The sequence below is a fragment of the Conger conger genome, chromosome 2, assembly GCF_963514075.1.
Source record: "Conger conger chromosome 2, fConCon1.1, whole genome shotgun sequence".
Taxonomy (NCBI): Eukaryota; Metazoa; Chordata; class Actinopteri; order Anguilliformes; family Congridae; genus Conger; species Conger conger.
In genome coordinates this window covers 76,165,548-76,191,943 of record NC_083761.1, presented here as the reverse complement: position 1 = coordinate 76,191,943, position 26,396 = coordinate 76,165,548, and the positions used below count along the sequence as shown (strand labels likewise).

Below are 26,396 nucleotides of genomic sequence, written 5' to 3'. Positions count from 1 at the left end.
CTTTGGCTCAATGCTGTTTTAAGGTGGTTTATGGTACTATTGTGCAGCAGTGAGTAGATTTTATGGAATCAGTTACAGGCAGTGATTACACTGGGAGTATTCAGATGAAGAGCAGGCAGTATGGTTTTATGTGTGTGTGTGTGTGTGTGAGTGTGTGTTTGTGTGTGTGTGTGTGTGTGTGTGTGGGGCTGAAGAATAATATGTATATTTTTTTTATTGAATGAATGGTCCAAAGGCACATAGTGTGGGACATGTTGTCACCCTATTTGACTGATCGAGAGTGCTATAGTTTTAGGGTGGGCTGGTGCGAACCAACCAGAGCCAGGGATTGGCTCACAGTCAATCGGCATCCCTTTCTCTCTCTCTCTCTCTCTCTCTCTCTCTCTCTCTCTCTCTCTCTCTCTCTCTCTCTCTCTCTCTCCACTCCATGTCCCTATGTTCAGCACATTTTTATTCCACATCTGATCCATGTGTCTATTAATGTCTTGAATATAAAACCTGATGAATTAAAAACACAAAAATCTCTGTTTTTGACTCATTGACTTTAAGGGGATGCTCACTCTCTATTTTTTACTTTGCTACAAAAAAAAAAGGTGAATTCTCATGCTGCTTAACAGATTACAATTACAATTACAATTACAATGAACTACAGCTGCACCTATGGATACAATTACGGAATGTAGAATTCTGAGTCATTCACACCCTACTTGCAAAACTGTAGATTAGCTCTTGTTAGGTCTTGTTAAATAACTTGTTGATGTTCCTGACCCAGCAATATACTTCTGTACATTTTGGCTGCTGAATTTAAAAACACATTGAATTTAATATTTTCCAATGCCCAATATTCAATTCTTAAAAATGCATTATTATTATTTTTTTTCAGTTAATAAAGTTAATTCAGTTTCTAAAACAGCAAATAGTCTACGTTCTAAAAACAATGCGCTAGTCTTCTGGGCAAATCCATCAAAAGGATTTTTAGAAAATATTTAACTGGTACATTAACATTATGGAAATATATATGTATAAATATAAATAATAAATATAAATAAATATTATAGTATTAATAAATTATAGATTTTTATCCAAGAGGCCTCTAATACTTTTCATGTGGCTCCCACAAATAAGTGCCACTTAAACGTCATCACAAATAATGGAATTGCCCAACACACAAACTGGCCTTCAGTATGAAAGTTTTCTTTGAGATTACAGTAAATTTTACAAGAGAAACAGAATTTTTCCAGCATATTTTTTATTTATGTAATTTTTAAATTTCAAAAATTTTTTAAAAGTAAAGGCAGACTGCCACGTGCAGTGCCTCACTTGGATGTGTGTGAAGTCGGAGCTTTTGACTTCCCTACGTGACTCCTACAAATGGGCCTTGAGCTTGTTTGGAGGTTCTTAGCAGGGAGTGCAGCTACACGTACACCTTTTCTCTTCTACCGGGGATGGACGGCCACTTCCACCGAGCGCGGAGCTTCGGGAGGGACCCACGTGGAGCGGTGAGGGAGGAAGGGGACACCCGCCTAGCCAGATCAGCCGAATCAACCCTAGCGATCAATGGGGTAACAGATGTCGCAGCCAGATCGCCCTCACATCCGAGCTTAGACGGAGGTCTGCTTGGTATTTACAGGGCAACGTATGAATGGTAGTTACATATACGGTTGGCTACGTACTCATGTATTTACTATTTAAAGCAAGCTATATAGTGTTGTATACGTATTTAGTCTAACAGTGGCATAGACTAGATTATTTAATTTCATTGAGCGAATCTGACTGTATTATATTTTAAAAATCGACCAATATCCTTTGCAGCTATGTAAATTAGACGTTTTTCGCAGATTGGCTTTCATGGTTTCAAACTGTTTATGATTGGACCCCAGGCTTTAAGACCCTGCCCTCTCGTTTTACCAGGGGAAAGTTATCTATGCGAAGGGAAAGGGACGATGCGGTGTTCTTTGCTAAAAAATGACAGATTAACCGTAAAGGCTCAAATGGTTTGCGGGATATAAAATAACGTATAACTTGCGCATTTCAATTAGATATTAAGTATTTGACACGGTTATGATTATCTTCCTAGCTAACTAAATATGTGTTCGATTAAACTGGCCCACACCAGGAAGCTAACATTTGCTGTTAGTTCTCAAAATACCTTCATTAGCTAGCGAATCGAACACACGACACTCCGATTCGATCACTTTAAACGGCATTCAGTGATTCGTTTTCGTGTGAAGGAAAACACGCTCGCAGTCAAACATTGATATAACAGGACAGCCAACCTAGATTGAAGCGCCCGGAAGTAAGCATGCACTGCGCATGTCTGGACATGAGTGCACATTGGAGCGCAGACATCAAGGGGCGCAGGCATTTCCATTCTCGGAGCTTATTATAGCTAACTCGCTTTAAAAAATGGGACGGTATTTGGTCATAAATTACTCATATCATTCTAGCAATTTGCTGACACTAAAATTAAGCTGACTAGTTACTGTAGTGCAGGACATTAGATAGCCGAAGCGGGTGGTTCTGAAACTCGGTCCTGGGGCACGTCTGTGTGATGATTTTCTTTCTAACCACAATTGAAATTCCAGGATTTCAAGAAGCTGTTAATTTAAAATAATTATTACATTTTTTAAGCCACCTTATGTCAGACATATCCATTCATGCCATGCAAAATAACCGTCCCATATGTATATAGCACTTATTGTGTTATATTGCAAATGATTACCTAAAAAAAAAGAGTTAAAAGTTTAAATGTTACAAATAAATGATGATTAAATTAAAAGCTGTGGTGAAACAATAGGCTCCTAATATGTCAAATTGTGGACATCTGGCCAATTAGTTTTAGATAACAAGCCAAACCAGATTGATTAAAAAATGAATCACAATTTTGGCTGCAACAAAAACCAGCATACACAGGCCCCCCCCAGGACCAAGTTTGAGAGCCTGGAGTTCTTGTATTAATTGTGGCTAGACTAATATAGCTTAAATTAGCTAAACAACATTGATTAAATGGAACATATACATAAAACAGAATAACAACACAAGTATTCCAGTGCCACATATTGCAATGAAAACAGTCAGTTTCTACTGCAAGCTTACAGTTTTTTCCGATTGCTTACACACTTGTTGCGGAATTTGGCTCACTGTGTCAAAACTCGAAACACAAGCCAAAAAGGACACAACACTTCTATGGCAAAATGAAACTTTTCAATCAAAACCTAACAATCCTTTTTCAAAATGGCATTTTTGCAACAAAATTATACACACATACACCATTTGTAATCAATACAATACGTGACTGTAAAGTCACGGAACCAAAAATAATGACATAGTATTGTAAGGGATTGTAAGGGATGGGGTGGATGGTTTATAGATCCCGCCTTCGGTTAGGGTCTGGCCACATCACTAGCAATGTCATCCCTGGCTAGGCAATGAGGAAAATTTGGCCCCCCAAAATGGCACCTAGGTCACATCCTGCTTTGTCTGAATGTATCTATGCAGTGCCAAAAGGACACAATCTACTGCCATTACTGTATTAGAGTATAGTAGTGACTCTTACTTGCACATAGCGAAGCTCTTTGCCTTTAACGCAGTTTCTCTGAAATGGAACCCTGTAAAGCGGTTTCATTTGTAAGTTGGTGTTGACGCAATATGTGGCAGAGTGTTGACATTCTGACACGGTTCATATTATGGAATGTGGTGTGATCTGCGATGATTTGCTCTCGCAGTTCCTGTTCATGGGTGAACAGATGTTACCTTCCACCCTCAGGAGGTCGTGACACAGTAACATCAAAACTGTATGACGTGTACTTCACAGCACTATACCTATTTTTTGGTTCACTGAGGAGCACAGACCTAATATTGTAGGACTACATTATATTGTACTGTGATGCAGAATGATGTGCAACAATTACATAGGTACAGTCTAGTGTAGAAAGTTGAAGACATACCTGTTCTCCAGTCTAAATGTCTGTATTGTGGATGCTAACGTGTAGCAACTCAGTTTGGGCTGGACTCTCTGCCCAGCCTCCCTCATCATGATTTATGACATGGTCCATCAATGTGGCCCTAATATCGTCGGAAATATGACTCCATCTATTACCTGGTCCCCTTCTCTGTTCTTGTCTTCGTCCTCCTCATACTCCTCCTTCTCCTTCTCTTCCTCTTCCTCTTCCTCTGCCCCTTGCTCTCACTGCCTCCATGTTTGCAAAGTTCTCACAAAAGAGGTTACCTTACCTGATTTCTATTTGTGGTGCAAAGGCTCAGACTGATTGGTGTTCAATTAGTGCATACGTGTTTTCATGTATGTGCGAGGGTGTTGCCAAGTTCAGGTGTGTTTTCCCAATGATTGCAAGAGATTTAATTCGTGAACAAAGTGTCTAATGTAAGAAACAGTGTGGAGTGTTTTGCAAGAAGTGTGTTGCAGAATTGCAAACAAAGTACAAAGCAGAAAATTTGTTTGTACTTTTGGTGCCTTTGTTTAAGGCATGGTTACAAAAGTTAAGGTGTTGATGCTCTTGTCTAAGCATTCAATTTTAGCGTGTAAGCAATCGGAAAAAAACGAATATAAAAAAAGTTTCAGTTGATGGCTTTGATTGACGTCAGTTGGTATTGCAATAGCAAATCAGCACACGCGTGCACACTTTCTATGCATAAAGTTACTCAAATACAAAAGCATAAAATTGCTCTGCTTCCATAAAAGAATATTGTAATATATTTTTCTACTCTATAAATGTGAGTCTATTATATATGTTATATGTTAACCTTCTCCTCCATCAGATTCCTGCCACCTTACACTGGACCCTGACACAGCTTACAGGTACCTCTGCCTGTCTGAGAGGAACAGAGTGGTGACCAGTGTGGAAGAGATCCAGTCATATCCTGATCACCCAGAGAGATTAGACTACTAGTTCCAAGTGCTGTGCAGAGAGTGTCTGTCTGGATGTTGTTACTGGGAGGCTGAGTGGAGTTGGGATGGGGTTTCAATAGCTGTCTCATATAAAGATATCTGCAGAAAAGGGCAGGGTAATAACTATGTTCTGGGATGCAATAAGAATACGAGTTTGTAAATCTCTTCCTACAGTTACTCTTTCTGGCACAATAACAGAATAGGAGTGTACCTGGATCACAGGGCAGGATACTCTGTCTACAGCATCTCGGACACAATGACCCTCCTGAGTCCAGACCACATTCACTCAGCCCCCCTATCCTGCGTTTTAGGTTGGCAATGTTGGATGTTCTGTAAAACTGTGCTATTTGGGATGAGAGAGAGGGGAGATATGTAAATAAAACATAAATAAAGATGAAAGTTGAGGGTCTGAGTGTCTGGCTTAGTCAGAAAAGGCCCTTGCCATGAACACAACTGTACACCTCTACCAGCACTGGGGTCAGAGTAGCACATTTTACACAGGTGTGTTTGTCTTCTCTTCTCCATATACACTGCCCCAAATGTCACAATATAGAGTTACTAAGGGACAAAGGAGGAGGGGTCACACATATGTTTAGAGGGTCATATATGTATAATGTGTGGGGTTTGCAGAGAATATTTTTATTTTCTTCTCCGCATTGCCCACTTATTTATAAATGTAACTTTTGTTCATTTTTGGAAGCTTTACACTTTACACATTTACACTTCATTTCCATAAAATGTAGAGTTCAGTCCATAAGTATGTGAACAATGGCACATTTTATTTGCTGTTATTTAGGCTCTACTCAATTACACTGAACTTGCAATAAATACTATATGAATATGAGGGTTTTTTATTTATACATTAAATAAAATATACATTAACAATAAAAACAACCAGTCAAAGTCCTACATTCAGCCGATAATCAATTATCTCCGACTGCAGCCTGGTGGCCAAAGTAGGACATTACACCATTGAGAGAGACGGACGGGAGAGAAGCACTCTTCCCTGCACATTCAGAAAAACATGGCAGACGACGAGAAATTACCATCGGGCTGGGAAAAGCGGATGAGCCGCAGTTCAGGTACCTAGCTTGAAACAAAACATGATTTATGCACAAGTAGATCTCTCGTCATTCTGCGACCCGCTTACATTGCTAGGTTTGATAGCTCACCTAACTGCGCTCACCAGTGAACAGCAATGATTGTAGAGTTAGCTAGCATGCATATGTAACGTTGTGCTAGCTTTGGTCAATACAGTTAGGTTAGCTGTCACGTACTTCTGGTGCCATCAAATCTTATTTGGCGGCGCAATGCAACGTGTAGCTTAATATTAAGCTTGCAATAAAACAGCACGGGCTATCCATAAGTAGAAAGCTAACTGGTGCAAACTGTTTGCAAGCTAACTTTAGCTAGCTGAGCTGAATGAATGAATCGGCATAGCAAACACTAGCGAGCTACGCGAGCGCTAACTACGCATATAGCTAGCTACGTGAAACTTGTTATACGTATAGCTAGCTAGCTATTGGGACTACCATTTCATTATTAGCTAACGTTTTATTTACGTGTAGTTCTTAGATCAATAGTTAGTTAGCTACGTGCAAACAAAACCAGATGCAGGACAGAAATAAGATTTTGGGACACCATTTTATTTTAAACTGTACATTCATAGGCTAGTGCTAGCTGCCTAGATTTGACTCTTTAGTTAGGCCCCAGTTAGCTTGTGCTACCTGCATTCATTTCGTGTATATAACGCTAAAGTTAACTAGCTATAGCTAGTTTGTCCCGCGTTAATTGGGTGGGATGTTCGCAGCACGATTTGTTTGCTATGTGACTAGCTAGCTATGAAGCAAATAATATAGTCATGTAGCTAACTATTAGAATAAATTACACCATCAGCCAATATACGTTTAAACAACGTTGCGTTGTGAAAAATGTCTTGAATTTGCATTAGTTAGCTTGCTACTTTTCGTGGTTATATTTATTTGTATAGTCACATGTGTAGCTACAGAAAGTGAATGTTGTTAGACGTGCGTGTTAAATGTTGTTTCATCATCCAACTAATTTAGACAGCTAGCTTCTGCGTTCGTAACGTCATTATGTACTAGGAAACGTCAGCTTGGCGCAATTTGTTCAGTGCGCCGAACTATCTTGTTAAATAATATGCATTATGTGCGTCAAGCACAAATTGTTGCGAATGGGCATTGTGAGCCGTTATTGTGAGTAAGTTGTTTGAAAGAAGGCAGCACTCCTTGGTGTTTTCCTCGGTGTTCATGGATTACGCTTGAGTAAAGGAATTTGTTTCGGTCGCATTCAACTGTCAAGGTGTGACTTTTAAGTTGGTGTTCTAGACTTTCCCTTCCTTTACCGTGTGATCCTCGCATACAGTCAACACTTTTGCAGCAGTTCGCAAACTCCACGAATAGGAGAGATGGCGCCAATTGAAAGGGGTGTCCTGTCCAGTGTCACGGTTTTGCACCTGGCCACACCTATACATACATTTGAAGATCCATAAAACTTGAGATAGACACATTCAAATCCATCAATGCAAAGGAGATGGAACAGTGTTAAAAATGCAGAGGTTGTGATACGAACTTCAAAAGGCCTGTTACTTCTCCTTTGAGCAGACTTAGTTATAGAAATTGTGGTATTTCTTTAACTCTGCCCCCAGGTCGGGTCTACTACTTTAATCACATCACCAACGCCAGCCAATGGGAGCGGCCGAGCGGGGCGGGGGATGGGAAGGGCGAGCCGGAAAAGGTGCGCTGCTCCCACCTGCTGGTCAAGCACAGCCAGTCCCGCCGACCCTCATCCTGGAGGGAGGAGAACATCACCAGGTCCAAGGACGAGGCTCTGGAGATGATACAGCGTGAGAATCCAGTACTCCCATTAACCACACCCACTGCCTGCAGTAACCACACATACGACTCACTCCATTTACCACACCCACTGCTCCATTAACCACGCCCACTGCCTGCAGTAACCACACACACACTACTCCCTTACCCACACCCACTACTCAATTAACCACGCCCACTGCCTGCAGTAACCACACACACTACTCCATTAACCACACCCACTGCTCTCATAACCACACCCACTGCTCTCACAACCACACCCACTGCTCTCATAACCACGCCCACTGCTCTCATAACCACGCCCACTGCTCTCATAACCACACCCACTGCCTGCATAGCCCCATCCACTGCATCTATTAGCCAGATCCACTGCTGTCATAACCACAACCACAAGCCACAATAAGATCCGCACAGCTGTTGGGCCCTTGAGCAAGGCCCTTAACCCTGCATTGCTCCAGGGGGGATTGTCTCCTGCTTAGTCTAATCAACTGAACGTCGCTCTGGATAAGAGCGTCTGCCAAATGCCATTCATCTAATGTAATGCTCTAGGGGAGGGTTGTCTCCTGCTTAGTCCAAATCAAATGTAAGTCGCTTTGGATAGAAGTGTCAGTCAAATTACATGTAATGTAATGTAATGTAATTAGCCACCTGCACTGCTTTCATAACCATACTCTCTGCTCCTCTGCACCCCTCTTTCTCTCTCCCTGTAGAGTACATAGAGAAGATCAAGTCTGGTGAAGAGGAGTTTGACAGTCTGGCCTCCCAGTTCAGTGACTGCAGCTCTGCACGGAATGGAGGTGATCTGGGCACATTTGGCAGAGGTAAGAAATAATCCATCTAATATCCAACCCTTAAACCCCTTACACCTGAAAATCTACACCTGCCCCCCCCCCCCCCCCCCTCGCCCCCTAAAGTCCGGCGCCCTACCCCCGAAAATATATATTTTTTCATCAGGGTGTGAAATTGTATGTATGTGGTCTGTTTGTGTAATGTCTGTATCAGTGTGTGTGCGTGCGTGCGTGCGTCTCTGACATGCGTGTCCTGCTGTGTTCTCTCAGGTCAGATGCAGAAGCCATTTGAGGACGCCTCCTTCGCTCTGAAAGTGGGCGACATGAGTGGGCCAGTGTTCACCGACTCTGGAGTCCACGTCATCCTGCGCACGGGATGAACCCAAAAGCACCCCCACCCCAATATCAACTTCCCCAAAAAACATCCCCCTATATCAACAACTCTCCAAAAAAAGCCACCCCTATATCAATAACACCCCTAGAAACAACCCCACTGCCCTCCAAGCTCAACAACTCCCCAAAGAACCACCCCCAATGTCAACAACACCCTCAAAGACCCGCCCTGACCAATATTGGCCCCTTCTCTGAACCAGTGTGCGCCCCCCATCCTCAAACTTAGCTTTCTTAAATCATTTCATGAAACCAACACCCCCCAAATAAAGGCTTCATAAAACAATGCCCCCTAGCATTCCTCCTGTTCCATCTTCCTCCAAAACCTGTTCACCCTCAGACCCCCCCCCCCCCCACACACACACACACACACACACACACCTCCTCCCCTACTAATGCCCCACTGCTTGCCTCCGGTGTCAGACCTACCAACTTCCTCCTACCCCGTGTTCTCTCCTGAGTCAAGGAACACCTCTTTCACTTTGTCCTAGCCCCTCCCCTAATGGTCTTCTTGAGCTCCGCCCCCATCCCGGCTGCCCCACCCCCCTTAGTGTAAGTGCATGGGTCTGCTGGGCGGGACTGAGAAACAGCTCTGTAGCCGCAGTCGCCACGGTGATGGTGACTGTGAATGAGACAACAAATAATATGTAAAAAAAAAAAATAATAATAATAATAAAAGAGAGCCTGTGATTGGAGAGAAAGTGTAACTGTTGCTGTCTGCAGACAGTCTCATGAAGAGTGATGTTTACCTGGGTCAGTTACAGAATAATTTCGTATTCAAATAATTTTCTGTGCTCGATTGATCTTGCCTCGTGCAATTGAGCCAATCAAGAGGACCAGAAGGTGGGGTTTGCACTTTTTGAGGGCTTTTCATCCATTTCAAAACACCCGACAAGTTCAGTCTGGTTGAATTCAAAACATTAACGTCATATGTCTGAAGGGGGGGGTAAGTGAGTATGTGCCTGTGTGTTCCTGCCCAAACAGTGCTTTCTGCAGTGGTTCTCTATGCGCTAGCCTTTGATTGGCTCAAACTTACAGAGATCCATAAGGGTCCCGAACTGTGATTGGTCTGTGTGTAAAAGGTGTTGCGTCTGTTAGCCAGTGAAAGCAGTGCTCTGGGAAATAACAAAGATTCACAGCAGGACAAGGAAGAGGGGAAATCAGTGGATTAGATGGGAGGATGGAACATAGAATGTCATTTTGAAAGCATGAATGTAGAAATGTAGCTTTCGTCTCTGGGTTAAATGTGTAATGAATTCGGAAACCTCCAATTCCTCATGGCCAAGTAGAGAAACTTGTTTTTGACTTCTTATTTTTAAAGGCAATAGGTTTTTTGTAAGGGTGGGAGAAGGGAGAAAAGCACTGAAGTCCTTTTTGAATATTATTTGTGTTTGTCCCTCCATTCACTGCTTTAACTGTAATGCCTGGGTCCTAGGACTACGTTACCCATAATGCATGTGGAGGGTGTTTTTGCATCGATGCCAAAACATCAGTTGCTGAGCATCACCATTAAAGGAATGTGTTTTTTTGTAATCCTGTCCCTGTTTTATTTATTTTTAATGATCATCTTTTTTTTTTTCTCTCTCTTTTTGACTGCGAGTCTCATTTCTGTCAGCTTCTCCGGGCCTGACTGTTCCCAGTTCTGTTTTCCGTAACCACAGATGATCCTGCTGGTAGTTTGTGGATCTAGCTGGACCCGGAACCAGACTCCTGATTCGGTTCTGTTCTCGGATCGGAGCGGATCCTGACGATGTTCGATTATGTTGCTAACCCAGCTGAACCTGGCTGTGTAGGCAGTGGGCAACGATCAGAACATCAAACAGAACCGTAAAACTCTCCAGCCCTACATTAATGGTGTCATCTCACTGCAGGTACTATGCACTCAGAGCTGTGGGTGCTTCACGTCAATGTGCTAGCAGGACCGACTCCTGCAGAGGCGACCAGTTCAGTCTAGTGTGTGAGTGTTATTCCATCCGTTCTAGGTATGCACCCTGGATGAGTTACCAATGCATTACGGGACACCCACACACCCACACATACACACTCACACACATTCACACTCTCACTCTTTCATACCTATGTGCAATTAAGACTCCAAGTAGCCTAAAGGCCAATACCCCCCCACAGTGCTACCATTGTGCAAACAACATAACCTTCTGAAAGTTACGCAATTGGATAGTTGGAATAATTGGGATTTTGAGTGTTTCTAAAATTATACAGCAATAGAGTTTGTATATCACCCCCAACAGGATGACCTAGTCTTGGTCTTTTCAGAACCAAACGATCTGTGGTGCAGATTGTGGTGCTGCTAGTGGGCGACCATTCAGAAGTGACTGCCCATTACTGAGTGGCCACACCATGGCAACCCTCCAGGTCTCTGTAGAAATCAAAGGACATTTCAGTATTCTCCTGTTTGCAAATCTGGGTCATTTAAGAGTACATCATTGCCCTGTGGCTTGATTGATGACACCAAATGTAAAAAGAAGAAAGGCGATTGCAATGGAAGTGTTTATGTTCAGGCATCTTCCTCAGAGTCTGTCATTTCCTGTTTCCTGTCATGTGGCCAGTGCGTTTGGATGCCAGTATATGAGGTTCCCCATCTATGCTGATATTATACACTCAGCGAGCTCTTTATTAGGGGTATTACACTTATTTTTTAGACTTTATTCTTCTGCTGCTGTAGCCTCTAAGTGGATAGGTTTGATGCGTTGTGTGTTCAGAGATGCTGTTCTGCGTTCCACTGTTGTAATGTGTGATTATTTCCGTTACTGTCAACTTCCTGTCAGCTTTGACCAGTCTGGCCATTCCTCTGACGACTCTCATTAACAAGGTGTTTCCCTCAGCAGAACTGCTGCTCACTGTATTTTGTTTTGTTCTTCACACCATTCTCTGCTAACTCTAGAGACTAGTGTGTGTGAAAATCCCTGAAGATCGGCAGTGTCTGAGATACTCAAAGCATCCTGTCTGGCATGAACAATCAGTCCACAGTCAAAGTCACTTAGATCACATTTTTTCCCCATCCTGATGGTTGATGTGAACATTAACTGAAGCTCCTGTATCTATATGACAGTATGCATTGCACTGCTGCCACACGATTGGCTGATTAGATAATCACATGGATATATAGATGTACAGGTGTTCCTAATAAAGTGCTCAGTGAGTGTTGATTGTGGTAGTCTCAAGTGGGGGGGCACTCAGTTCCATCCATCCATCCATCCATTATCTTAACCATATCCTGTTTATCGCTTATCCTGAACAGGGTTTTTTTTTTCTATTTTTTTTTCCTGTTAAGCACTTTGAGCTGCAGTCTGCATGAAAGGTGCTATACAAATAAAGCTATCATTATTATTATTATTATTATTATTATTATCATCATCATCCCAGCATACATTGCGCGAAAGGCAGGAATACACCCTGGACAGGTCGCCAGTCCATCGCAGGGCACATATACCATTCACTCACACTCATACCCACGGCAATTTAGACTCTAATCAGCCTATAACCAGCATGTCATTGGACTGGGAGGAAACCGGAGTACCTGGAGGAAACCCACGTGAACTCATGCTAACATGCTAACTCCACACAGACCAGGACTTGAACCCAGGACCTCCTTGCTGTGAGGCAGCAGAGCTACCCACTGCACCATCCGTCCTGCCTGCACTCAGTTCCACCGCCAATAAGTGTCCCCCATGTGGGTGATGCAAGGCACCCATTTTGTGCCAGAACCGTCACCGCACCTCAGTTAAAGTTGAGGCCAGTTCATTAAACTGATTGATTGGTTCGTTCTTAATTAAACTGCATTTTAATGGTCTCTTAGCTGCACTAAGATTGGACAGTTATAACCTCTGCAAATGTCTCTGGTTTTCATGTGCCTTCTGAATGACTACAGGTGTTAATGCTATACTACTATACTACTACTGCGCAAATACTATAACTAAAATTAGTCACTAATTGCATTAAATATACGTGTAGACATGACATGAAGTATATTTTGGTTTGTTTTGAAATGTATGTGAACCGAGGATTGTACGGAAGAGAAACACTTTTTTCTAAAAGTTTAGTTTGGAACCAATCGTGGGTTTCACATTTGTTGCTGCCCACTTTAAATCCCCCAGAATGCAGCGTGATGTGCATGCAGATCACGTTCGCCTGCCGCCTCTTAGCGATCCGCTAAAACGCACATAAATTTCAATTCCGCACGGTAAGACACAAACCATTTCGGCATATTAACGCTAGACCAGGCCTCTCAGTCAAGCCCCTGGAGTCCGCATTTACGCCTTTATGTGATCACGATATTTTTATTGGGGAAAAAAGGTAATAAAATGATTTGCAAATGTAAATTTCCACTGGGAGACGGAAGCACGGAACAATAGATTTTAAGGTTGGAATGCAGATTAATCGGTGTGAAGTGGGTTAAGAAACTGAAAGGTTTGTGAAAATGCAGTTTTGACGTTAAAGCGCTGGAGGAGTTGTTACGTGCCAATACGAAAGATGAAGAACAAGCAGTGCCAAGCTTGTTATTTTCTATCAAGTTAGGCCAGCTCTCCAGTTTATTTAATATCACACTCCAACTTTATTAAGACGTCCATGCACGGAGCATCGCAGAAACATGCTCAGGCACACATCAAACGCACTCTAAAACAGCGAGGGAGGGGGAGGGCAATTAAACAGCGACGGGGCTTAATCACGGTTTTAATTATTTTAAATGACTTAATTGGTTAGCTTAGCAGTCAACCCCCTATCCAGGGGTAAATGATATCGTTTATAAAGTAATTGTTATTGAGTTTATGTGGCAGGGCACCTGCTGTGCTTCAGGTTAGCCAAATTGGTGAAGAAAACAAGCGGCGGGCCCACAGTCACAGCACATTTGGGCTCCCTTCAGTTCCTGCGGCCATTAAGCAGCACTGTTGTTGCCAGGGGCAGCAGCCTCAGAGTCAGCCATTAACCCTTAGAAGAGGAGGGTTTTTTTTGGAACGTTATTTTCAGAATTCTAAGCCAGTGCTCTAGAACTCGATTGCTCTCAGGCGGCAGTCAGCGATTGTTACATCAGCGGTTCAATTCAGAACATTCCCAATCGCGTAGTTGTTCAATGGCTGTCGCTGGTAAAGGCGATGGTAATGGTTTATACTTTCTGCCAGGGATAAGAACCACCGTCTTCGTCTGGCAATAATAGAACGTTCTGCGATTTCATTGGAGTGATGCTCTGCCGCTGGACTATAAACTGGCCTTTAGTGTCAGGCTCAGCGTATTGGTGAACACAGAGGTGCCTTCACGCAACAGCCTAACACGTTATAGCAGGAGTGTCTGATTCCAATCCCACAGAGGGCTGCAGCATCTGCTGGGTGTCAGTGAGCATTAGCATGTAAGTGATTAAGTCACTGATTGGCTAGGGTCCACACAATTGCCTTGCTTTCCAGGCCTATGTTAGCTGCCGATGGAAAATAAAGCATGAAATCCCTCAGCCATTATGGCCCTGCAGGACTGGAGATCATCTCAGTGCTGCCACCTAGTGGCGTGGAGGACTATCAAAACATTCCCCTTACTCCTCTGATTGGTGTGTTTTAAGAGGGTGTGAGTCCAGTCCATGTGTACCCCACACACAGGAAATGTTTTAGGCAAGACCCTCTCGCCCAAACTAATAGAAATTCATAGGAGCCCATGAGAGTGCAGCTGTCAAATAGATGTAAACTATATCTAGGTGTTTTGAAAAAAACACATTTTCAAAAACTCCATGAAAGTCTAAAGAGTTTGAACTTTGGAGGCAGCCTGTGGCACCCTGATTAGATTAGCCTTCCCAGCGAGTATGGGGGTCTAGCAGCCGGGGGCAGGGGAGCATTATTTTGAGGATGAGCAGATAGCGGGCTCCAGGAGCATGTGGAATAATGAGGTTGCTGAGGTACGCTGGGGCCGGGCAGATTGGAGGTACGGGCTGGGCCTTTCAGCGCGGAAGAGCGATGTGTGAGGTAGGTTTTTCGTTTAAAAACCTTTCTGCGGCATCTGCAGCCAGGTCTAATTGGCGAGGGGAGTAAGATACTGTTGGGGTTGCCAGGCAGAGGGGGAGGCCTTGCGGTGGTGTGTGGGCCAGGCTTTTAATACTAATGGAAGTGCCCTACTTTGTTTTTTTGGTCATCATTCTCAAGTGAAAATGCTACTCTGGGGGATAGTTTAAATTTAGTTTGTGTGATAGGGGTATCTGTATTTCAGAGGAGAGGACCTGTGTGTGTGTGTGTGTGTGTGTGTGTGTGTGTGTGTGTATGTGCATGTGTATGTGTGTGTGTGTGTGTGTGTGTGTGCGTGTGCATGTGTATGTGTATGTGTGTGTGTGTGAGAAGGAGACCCGGCTGTAAAATCCAGCTATGGCCAGCTTGAAATTACCAGGTACCAGCTGTTTCAAAACACAGCCTCAGCTGGTCAAACCCATGTTGAGTATGGAGCTGGCCTGAACTGGTCAACCAGCTACCAGCTGTTTACTAGCTTGAGTTTCTTTTTTCTTTTGAAAGATTGACATCGGTGTAATGTGTGGATTGTCTTTATTATATTACACCCAGTGTAGTCCACTGTCTTCATGCTATATACAGCTCTGGAGAGATTTAGATTTTAGATTGATTTCAAAAGCAACAAAAAAAACTATATGTATACTCTGATTACTGCACAGTTAACACGCTTTAAAAAAGAAGAATTAAAACCTGAATTGTGTGGCCCAACCGTGGTTGTGTCCCTAAACGACCGCATACACCCTCTATGTCAGCGACCTGCTCTGTGTGATATACAGCGACTGGATACTGTTCTCTGCAAGCTGGCACACTGTCAGTAACGCTTGGGCCTTGAGCAGTTTGCAGGTAAAAGCTCCAGTCCGGACTTCTGGAGAATGACTGGAGCCCCGGGAATGGAAGTCACGGTGCAGTGTCACTTACGTGCAACAGGGGGCAGTGTTGTGTAATCTACACAAATCCGACTCAGGCAATTTCAGTCTGAGGATGTTAGTTCGAACACGAATTATGTTTTTTTTTTGTTATCTGATGTACGTTTCATCAGTACTGGCTTGAACTCTCTAAATTGATGCATTGATAAAGAAATAACAGAAAACCTCTCCCTCAGCTCATGGGGTCTGTGCTGTGAAATGGCCGGCCTGTAGTGTAGAGGTTAAGGTAAATGACTGGGACACGCAAGGTCGGTGGTTCTAACTATTCTTATTAATTAGACGTAGCCACAATAAGGTGTAGCCACAATAAGATCTGCACAGCTGTTGGGCCCTTGAGGAAGGCCCTTAACCCTGCATTGCTCCAGGGGAGGATTGTCTCCTGCTTAGTCTAATCAACTGTACGTCGCTCTGGATAAGAGCGTCTGCCAAATGCCAATAATGTAAATGTTAAGCGACGCAACGCGGGCGCTAACGCGACGTAGCCTACGTGCGCTAACGACAGGTGTGCCCCTCTTTAGTGCTGGGCTCTGTGACATCATCACGCCCACTCCCCTCTCACATCTGCCCCCGCGCCGTCGGCAGGACGCCGTTCTCCCAGAATCCCGCGGGGGACACGGCTCACGGATTCCCTTTCAAGCAGAGGCTCTGAAGTCTGTTTTTCATGGCGGGGGGGTGGCATCTCCACGTTCTGCCTTTCATCTGCGGGGGAGCGGTGGAGATCGGGGGCGATCCAGGGTGGGGGGGGGTTACAGGTAGCCCCCCCCCCCCCACCCCACTTCCAGAGCACCCTTTAGATTAGGGTGGGGGGGGGAGCAGACTTGGCTTTGGCAGCTGCCTAACACTCCTGTCTCCGCACATTGGAGAGTAGAGATCTCACACATTGGTACACACACACACACACATACATACAAACTGTCTCACACACACACAATCACACAAACTCAGAGACACATGCACGCACGCACACAGACACTCACAAACACACACACACACACACACACACAGATACACACAGGCACATTCACACACACACACACACACACACTCACACAGACACACACACACACACACTTTTCTCTCACCCATAGGCCTGGCTCCCCCCCAGGAGAGCTGTGGCTAACTTTACCCGACTGTCATCCACCCAGCGTCTGCCAGAGAGCTGCTACCGCCTGACATTTCCTCTTTTCCCTTCAACACCACAGAGTCTCTCTCTCTCTCCCTCTCTCTCCTCTTCTCTCTACCTCCACACTCTTGCTTTGACCCCTTCTCTCTGTCCTTCATCCTCTATCTCTCCCTGCTGTGCATCTCTTTCTAGCTTATCTTTATCTATCTCTCTTTCCATATCTGTCTTTTTCCCGCTTTATCTTTCTCTCCCTCCCTTCTTTTCCCTTTCACCTTTTCTCTTCTCTCTACCTGTCTCCCACTCTCTCTCTCTCCCCCACTCTCTTTCTCTCCCTCCCTTCTTTTCCCTTTCACCTTTTCTCTTCTCTCTCCACCTGTCTCCAACTCTCTCTCTCTCTCTCTCTCCCACTCTCTCTCTCCCTCTCTCTCTCTCTCTCCCACTCTCTCTCTCTCACTCTCTCTCCCTCTCCCTCTCCCACTCTCTCTCTCTCCCTCTCTCTCGCTCTCGTTTTAATAAACACCTAGTGCAGCGGCCACACCCACAGTCGCACCGTTGCGGCACGACCCCGCGGGACGTTGCCGTGACGACAAACTTGAAGGAACGCAGGAACGCGCAGTCGTCGTCTGCACAAAACGCTCCTTCTTCAGTCTTACTTTGCGCCCGCGATTCCTCCAGACAGCCGCGCTTCAGAGACCGCAGGCTGCCGGCACGCCGAGCCGTCACCTCTTCATTATCCTGCGCTCAGGAGGGAAGAGGAGGGAGAGGTGCATCGTGGGTAAAGGAACGCACGCGCCAGCTCGTCTCCGTCTCCTGTCTGAACCCGACCCGGCGGACAGTGGGAGTCAGAGTCCTCACCAGGCAGACTGTGATTAAACTGTCGAAAAACACTTTTACAGATATCTATCCAAAACGGGAGAAAAAAAAAGGAGAAAACTCAGAGTGTCTTCCTGCCTAACAGCTTTTAAATAAAGATTGTTTATGTGGCTGCTGAGCCGAGCTTGGATGGTGTTTGGTCCATATGGTTCCCTTGGAATTTCCCCAAGAATAAAATATCGGCAGTTGGCTTTTGCTTGCAGCCTTAAATCCCGACAAAATGAGATACAACTTTGAGCGTGCCAAAGGATGATTCTTCTCTTTTACTTGGAAACGACATTAGATGAAAGGAGGGGAGTGTGTCGGTGAGAAGTACTAAACTTGAGCTTTAAAACACTTGGCAGGAACAAGGAATTAAAAAGAATCTTTGAAAAATGCTTTGCTGTGAAGTGTATTTATTATTAAGTAAAGTGCAAATCCAGCCCCCCTGTGCTGCAACTGACACATCCCGTGCTCTTTGTCTGACCGAAAGAGACCCTCATGTAGAGCGCTGGGTCTTGGGTGTGATAATGTGAGTGTAGCCTGTCTGTGGGGTTTGCCAGGTCTGACAGCTAAACCCTTTAGATTGTGAGGTCACAAAAGCTGATGCTGATGTAACAATCACCACAGGTGATTGAAAGCAATGGGGTTCTGGAACACTGACTTAGAATTTGTGTTTATTTCACGTATAGAAATGGCAGGGGTTATTAAACAATCACAGACAACATCAGAATATTATAACTGTACAAATTCCAGACAAATCCACATGAGTAATATTGATCAAATTAATAATACAAAAGTTACATCATACATATCTTATTATAGTAATCCTATGCTCAACACAAGTTAACTTACAATTATTACCTGATATTATTATTCAGTGTTATCAGCTGCAGTGTTAATTAAATTCCCATATAAAAGTTGCCGCAATGGTATAATCTTATTGGGTATGACTTCTGTACTCGATCAAGTATACCATTGATATCATTTAGATAATGTCTTATGAGCAGTAGCCTGTCTCAGATTCGCATAGTTGAAGAACGGGCATTATTAAAGCGAGTTACAGATCGTTCAAACGAAATAATGTTTTTTTTTTTTTTTTTAGATGATTAATCTTAACTCCTATGCCAACACTGACGTAGAATAATAAAATAGAAACAACAACACAAAAGAGTGTTCCAGAAAGACGAAGGGTTAATGATGTGACTTGGCCCGGGCCGAGTTTCTGCTGACTCAGCGTTTTTCACGAGCGCAGTGTCCAAGCTGTGCTTTACAGTGTTACCCCCCCGTCCCCCGCCTCCCCTCCACCCCCTCTAAAAATAAAGCTCTGTTCATGGAGATATATCGGGGACTTCAGCGTGCCCATTCCTTTAACGGTCCAGTAATACGGCTCCTTAATTTTTATGGCCAGTTTTGTATCAGAGTTGGACGAGACTGAGGGGACTTTCTCTTCCGTGACACTTCCACTTCCGTCTCCAACATGCCGGTGCCGGCACCTTCTAGGTGAATCTCTCAGATCTGTGCTTTAAATCGTTTGTCATCACCGACCCTTGATGTAGTTAACTTTCATATTTCCGGAGATTTGTAGCAATTTTTGATCCAGCAGTTTTTTTGAGCTTGTCTTTTTTAATGAATGTTTATTTTCACATCTCTGCAGCTTTTACGTGGGTTAGGTTCTGCTCTTCAGTGAGTTATGCCCCCAGTGTGAACACGTTTCAGAAGGATCTCAGTAGAGAAGGGATGCTAAACTACATTCCCTAGGGCAGTAGTCTCTGCAGGTTTTTGTGGTTTCCTTTCAATCAGCTTTCAGTTGAGGCCTCGAGAACCCCCCGAAACCAGCAGACAACAGCGCCCTCTACAGGGCTGGAGTTAAACCTGCAGACACTGTGGCCCTCCAGGACTGGAGTTAAGCCTGCAGACACTGTGGCCCTCCAGGACTGGAGTTAAACCAGCAGACACTGTGGCCCCCCAGGACTGGAGTTAAACCTGCAGACACTGTGGCCCTCCAGGACTGGAGTTAAACCTGCAGATACTGTGGCCCTCCAGGACTGGAGTTAAACCAGCAGACACTGCGGCCCTCCAGGACTGGAGTTAAACCTGCAGACACTGTGGCCCTCCAGGACTGGAGTTAAACCTGCAGACACTGTGGCCCTCCAGGACTGGAGTTAAACCTGCAGACACTGCGGCCCTCCAGGACTGGAGTTAAACCTGCAGACACTGCGGCCCTCCAGGACTGGAGTTAAACCTGCAGACACTGTGGCCCTCCAGGACTGGAGTTAAACCTGCAGACACTGCGGCCCTCCAGGACTGGAGTTAAATCTGCAGAGACTACGGTCCTCTAAGACTGGAGTTAAACCTGCAGGCACTGGGCAACCAGAGACCAGCCAAGGTAGGAGACTGAAATTACTAGTGAATTAATAGTTTTGTAATTGTACATGATGAACAAGATAAACCACCCAGACTCTATTAGACTGAATGCAGGTTCATTCAGATAATACATCACCTAATTTGTGTGCTTTCGGGGTGATAACATGCTGATTATTTAATTTTCCGGGGAACATCACTTTCTTCCAGGATTTATTGTCCGAAAAGGAGGCCAGCGATTCCCATAATGACTAAAACTTTTATTTTATTCTTGTTGTTTTCTACTTTCTCTGGAAACTAGGGTTGTAAAAAAACGAAGATTGTGGAACAACAAATAAACAATAGCTGCTGCTGCAAAAAATAATAAATTAAAGCAAACAATAAGGCAGTTTGGAGAATAGTGCGAGCCTACAGTACATAAAAAATAATGTGTCCAGCTGCACAGGGGGTTGGTAATTTGAGCTTCTCCTAATGGAGCATGTCTGTAGCTGTGACTGACTCAGAGCCACAGACACACTCCACAGGGGGTTGGTACATCATCATTACATCATTGGCATTTGGCAGATGCTCTTATCCAGAGCGACGTACAGTTGATTAGACTAAGCAGGAGACAATCATCCCCTGGAGCAAAGGGTTAAGGGCCTTGCTCAAGGGTCCAATGGCTGTGCGGATCTTATTGTGGCTTATTGTGCCTACACCAGGATTTGAACCCCCGACCTTGTGTGGCCCAGTCATTTACCTTAGCCACTATGCTACAGGCTGCCACTGTAATTTGGTAATTTGAGCTTCTCCTAATGGAGTGTGTCTGTAGCTGTGACTGAGCGGGTCTGTAGCTGTGACTGACTCAGAGAGCCACAGACATACTCCACAGGGGGTCAGTAATTTGAGCTTCTCTTAATGGAGCGTGTCTGTAGCTGTGACTGAGCATGTCTGTAGCTGTGACTGACTCAGAGAGCCACAGACACTTTCCACAGGGGGTCAGTAATTTGAGCTTCTCTTAATGGAGTGTGTCTGTAGCTGTGACTGAGCGTGTCTGTAGCTGTGACTGATTCAGAGAGCCACAGACACTTTCCACAGGGGGTCAGTAATTTGAGCTTCTCTTAATGGAGTGTGTCTGTAGCTGTGACTGAGCGTGTCTGTAACAGCGAGGCGTCTGAACGGGGCGAGGCCGGGGAAACAGGCGCTAAGCTCCACCGTGAGCCTTCCTTCGCCGAAAAGATTTCCCGTCTTTTTATTTATAAAGCAGTTGTGCAGAAAAATGCTACCTTGCATTAACGGTGTTTTTTTGTTGTTCTTACCTGGATGTAATGTAGCTCCAATCTTCACACTAATGGCCCTCTCGGTTTCACTGTGGCCGCACTTTCCCTCTGAATTTGGGGAGACAGCTTTTAGAGATTGCTCTCCGTGGTGTGTTGGGTTTATATTTAATCGATGCTCGTTGTAATATAGTTTGTTACCAGCCATAAAAACAGGGATGTAGTCCTGCTATGACAGATAAGATGCTGTTGACCTGCGACCTCATTAAAGCTTGCTGTCTTTTGCGCTCGTTGTTTATGGCACTGGGCTGTGTTGCTGAAAGCCGATATGCTCTTCATCCAAAAAAAAATCATTTTTTCATCTCAGCGGCTCTCATGTGGATGAATAAAGCATGAATACATTTAGACGAACAGGATGGAGAATCTGTAAGCGTGACCTCGGCGACCGCTGGCATGGCGGTGGCAGCGGTTTGGAGTAGACTCCCGTTGCCGTGACTACCTGCCGCGTGTGCCCGTCCATTGGTATGCGGCGCGGAACCCGTGCGTCTAGCAGCAGGGAAAGGTCAGCGTTACCGTAGCGCTCTCCGGCCCCGCCCTGGAGAGGAGGGAGGATGGGGGGGCAGGGGGGGGGTAACTTGTAGCCCCAGGCAGAGGGGTGCTGACGGGCACCGGACAGGAGGGGTGCCGGCTGGATCATGGGCCACGCATGGAGAGGGGCATTCTGGGACTATAACGTCCAGAGAGCGAGAGAGATCGAGACAGACAAATAGACAGATAGAGAGAGAGGGAGAGGGAGGGTGAGAGAGACACCTTCATTCTATGTACTGCTAATACTCGTTACTGTCTTTGTTAGTGTTTATCATCCAATTTCTAGGCAGCCCGTTGACCCCCCCCATTCCATTTTATTAATCGTTTTATATTTATTCTTTTTCATTGTTTTGGCAATATTGTGAGAGAGGGAGAGAGATAGAGGGAGAAAAGGTGAAGAGAAGAATACGTGCGGGAGAGGGGGGGGTACGCTGGGTAAGGTGTCTCTGTGTGCAGCCAGGTGATAACCCCCGCTCCCTCCCCTGTTCCAGATCTTACCATGTCAGAACATTGCCATGGTAATGAAACCTGTGACATGAATGCGCTTTGCCTCCGTAGCCAATCAGAGAGCAGGAGGGTCGAACGAGGGTAGCTGTGTCTCTCATTTAGAGTACGCAAGCCTGCTTCCTCTCAAGGGCATGCGTGCATGTGTTTGTTTTGTTTGTCCTGATTTTGGGGTATTTCTCTGATTTGCTCATCTGTGTGTCTTGTCTCTCCAGTTTGAGGTACAAAATCTGTATACCATCTCTCTCATGACATCACTCAATAATAATACTAATAATAATTATACTACTACTACTACTGCTACTACTATGACTGCTACCTGATACTACTACTACTACTACTACTACTGCTACTAATAATATTAATAGTAGTAGTAATAGTAATAATATACTGTAAACAGATGTTGATAAAAGCAGGTGATGTAAAATGGATTCATGTGATCTGAAAAAGGTACATGAGATAATATTTTTCCGGTGATGTCACTTCCTTTCCTCCAGGTACGAGTCCTGATTTATGGTCGTTTCCTGTGGCCGTGCCGTCCTGGGACTGCGCGGTGCTTTAACGGTATTAACTGGGAGGGCACAGAGGCAGGTGCATGGTCCCCAAGCCACTCGGGGCTTTTTACCTTAACTACGCTCCCCAACGCTGCCAGGACTGCAGAAACCCCAAATACTCCCCACATACTCCCCTCCTCAGACTGCTCCAAGCCTCCCCGAACATCTTCAGCTCTCCTCTTCCTTTCCTTTGGGATTTCCATATGGAATACCAGTGTTATATGCACTAATACTAATGCAGTGTTATATGCACTAATACTAATGCAGTGTTATAAGGCAATGGTTCTAATGCTGTGTTATAGGCACTATACTAATGCAGTGTTATATGCACTAATACTAATGCAGTGATTTAGGTACTAATACGAATGCAGTATTATAAGGCACTGGTTCTAATGCAGTGTTATAGGCACTAGTGCTAATGCAGTGTTATAGGCACTATACTAATGCAGTGTTATATGCACAAATACTAATGCAATGATTTAGGTACTAATACTAATACAGTGTTATAGGCACTATACTAATGCAGTGTTATATGCACTAATACTAATGCAGTGATTTAGGTACTAATACTAATTAAGTGTTATAGGCACTAATACTAATTAAGTGTTATAGGCACTATTTCTAATGCTGTGTTATATACACTACTACAAATTTTCCCCCCATTCTGATGGTTGATGTGAACATTAACTGAAGCTCCTGACTCGTATCTACATGAATGTATGCATTTCACTGCTGCCACACAATTTGCTGATTAGGTAATCGCATGAAAAAGTAGGTGTAATAAAGTCAAAATGTTCCTAATAAAGTGCTCAGTGAGTGCATATTGAAGTGGATTTGGCTTGTATAAGTCTGTAGATTTGAGGTTTTGTAGATTAAAGTGGCTTTGGGGTACCGAGGACTATAGACTTGGTGGTGAAGGTACATTAAAGTGGTTTTAGTATGTTCTGGCATATAAATTAGTCGTTCAGATCTTTTAACCTAGCTTTAGTGTCGAGAGGTTGTGCATTTGAATGTGCATCAGAAACGATAAACCGTAGCCATTAGGAAGAGCAGCTCATAAACTGCAAACTGCACACATTTCTCCCGTGGACTCTTCAGAAGCAGAACTACGTCCCCGCCTCTCATTAAAACAGCTTTACGAGACTAAAAAAAGATCAAAGACACTGAGAACCGGATCCATAACAGAGGCCATTAAAAAAGCAGATTGTGTTTTTTCCCATAATCCAGGCTGCACGAATCAGACAGGTAAAATTCTCACAGGTCTGTCTGATTCGCAGGCGAGACACACTTCTTCAAGAGAAATGAACCTACCTTGTGGTGAGACTGCTGCCCTACTTTCCCAGACATTTTCAGGACATTGTCCTGTGATTTCTACTCCAATTAAACTTTTCCCCCCTCGCAAACACAAGTTTGCAAGTTAACTTTAGTGAGTCCTGAAACTTGCGAAACTACGTTTCTGATGAAGAACAAGAGCCATTGGAGAGTGAGGTGAGACTAAGGCTTGCTTGTTAACCTTCTGTTAGAAGCACTTCTCTTCAATTCCGTACCAGGCCTTGTGCTCCATCACAATGAACAAACACTGTCTTTGTTTCAGGCGACACTATTACAAATTGCTTGCCTCAGTTCTGAATGGTTTATGCTTCGCTATTTATTGAGAAGCCTAAAATTGAAATATCTAATCTAATGTAAAGTAAAAGCACAAATACTTGCATTTAATCTTGAATCAAAACACAGTACAAATACTTTCAGAATCCAGAAATACTGTGATTATTGTTGCATAGACTGGATGTAACAAAAGATATTTTTTTACCCCCCCCCCCCCCCCCCCCCATTATAACCTTTTATTATGTATTAGTACCGGAACTTTTATTTTCCGGGGTGTTTTTTTTTCTTCTTTTAGTTCTTTTCTGTTTGAGAACATCTCCGGAGTTATTTCTTTTCCAAAGTGGTGGTTCTTTCAAAACGACATCAGCTCCGGGCGTCCCGCGGATAATGAATTTGCCGGAGGTGCGAGCGGTTTGTTATTGTGGAGCGGCATGGCGAAACGGACGCCGTTTCTCCGCAATTAGCCGCTCCGGTGGCCCCCCGCTCCGGGGCCCATTTCCTGGGCTAATATCCTGTCCCTCCAGCCGCCCCCCGGCCGTGAGTAACGCACTGCTCTCATCCTTCTGGAGCATGCTCCCACATAACAAACAATTACTCCTCGGAGTAATGTGGGAGTGCACCCGGGAGAGAGCCGACGGGGAGAGGAATACGCCGGGAAACAGAGGAAAACAGGAGAACAGGGAAACCGAGGAAAGCAGAGGGAGAACAGATGGAAACAAACGGGGAAAAAGAGGGAAACAGAGGGACACAGCGAAACAAAGGGAAACAGGGAAACGGGAGAACAGGGGAGAACTGGGAAACGGGAAAAGAGGGAGAGGGAAACAAGGACACAGCAAAAGAGAGGGAAACAGGGAAACAGTGGGAAATTCAGGGAAACAGGGAAACAGAGCTCCAGCTCTGTCTTCCCTGAGGGAGTCTTCCTTCTCTGAGGGAGTCTTCCTTCTCTGAGAGAGTCTTCCTTCCCTGAGGGAGTCTTCCTTCCCTGAGGGAGTCTTCCTTCTCTGAGGGAGTCTTCCTTCTCTGAGAGAGTCTTCCTTCCCTGAGGGAGTCTTCCTTCTCTGAGGGAGTCTTCCTTCTCTGAGGGAGTCTTCCTTCCCTGAGGGAGTCTTCCTTCTCTGAGGGAGTCTTCCTTCCCCGAGGGAGTCTTCCTTCTCTGAGAGACTCTTCCTTCCCTGAGGGAGTCTTCCTTCTCTGAGGGAGCTTTTCTGGCTGCTGTCTGAGTGCATTTTCTTCCCGCTGGAAGAGTTTTGTTTTTTTCATCTCACTTTCTGGATTTTTGGGGTTGTGGACTGGATCCGGCCTAATTTATCAGAGTTCCTGTTTCCTGTAAAGCATCTTCGTGACGCGGGCTGTGCCTCAAATTGCACATTGGGGAACTGTGCACTCGTGTTCTTATGACCTTAACTTACAAGGTGCACCAACAAATCAACTACTTTGAATGCAAGAACATAAAAAGTGAGTTCATTTGAGAAGCACTTGTACTATAATGTCACGACTCTTCTGACTGTAATGTGACACGCATCTGACTGTCAGTGACATTAGCTAGCATGTAGTTTTATGCCCTCAATAGCTGCAGCATTGTATTTTTAGCGAGATAGCTTACATTCATTTATAGTTGATTGCATTTCTTCCAATTTCTTCTTTGTGGGCTCTAAATAAGCAATGTCTCCTGGGAACGAAAAATGTGCT

General features: G+C 44.5%; 1 protein-coding gene across 1 annotated transcript; it reads left to right on the top strand.

Moving 5' to 3' along the window:
- Positions 1 to 5,849: 5,849 nt before the first annotated feature.
- pin1 (peptidylprolyl cis/trans isomerase, NIMA-interacting 1) lies at positions 5,850 to 10,472 on the top strand. The gene is made up of 4 exons (XM_061231336.1): positions 5,850 to 5,988; positions 7,575 to 7,772; positions 8,472 to 8,582; positions 8,820 to 10,472. Exons 1-4 carry the CDS (start codon positions 5,931 to 5,933, stop codon positions 8,927 to 8,929), a joined length of 477 nt encoding a protein of 158 aa, XP_061087320.1. The 5' UTR covers positions 5,850 to 5,930; the 3' UTR covers positions 8,930 to 10,472.
- The last annotated feature ends 15,924 nt before the right edge of the window (positions 10,473 to 26,396 follow it).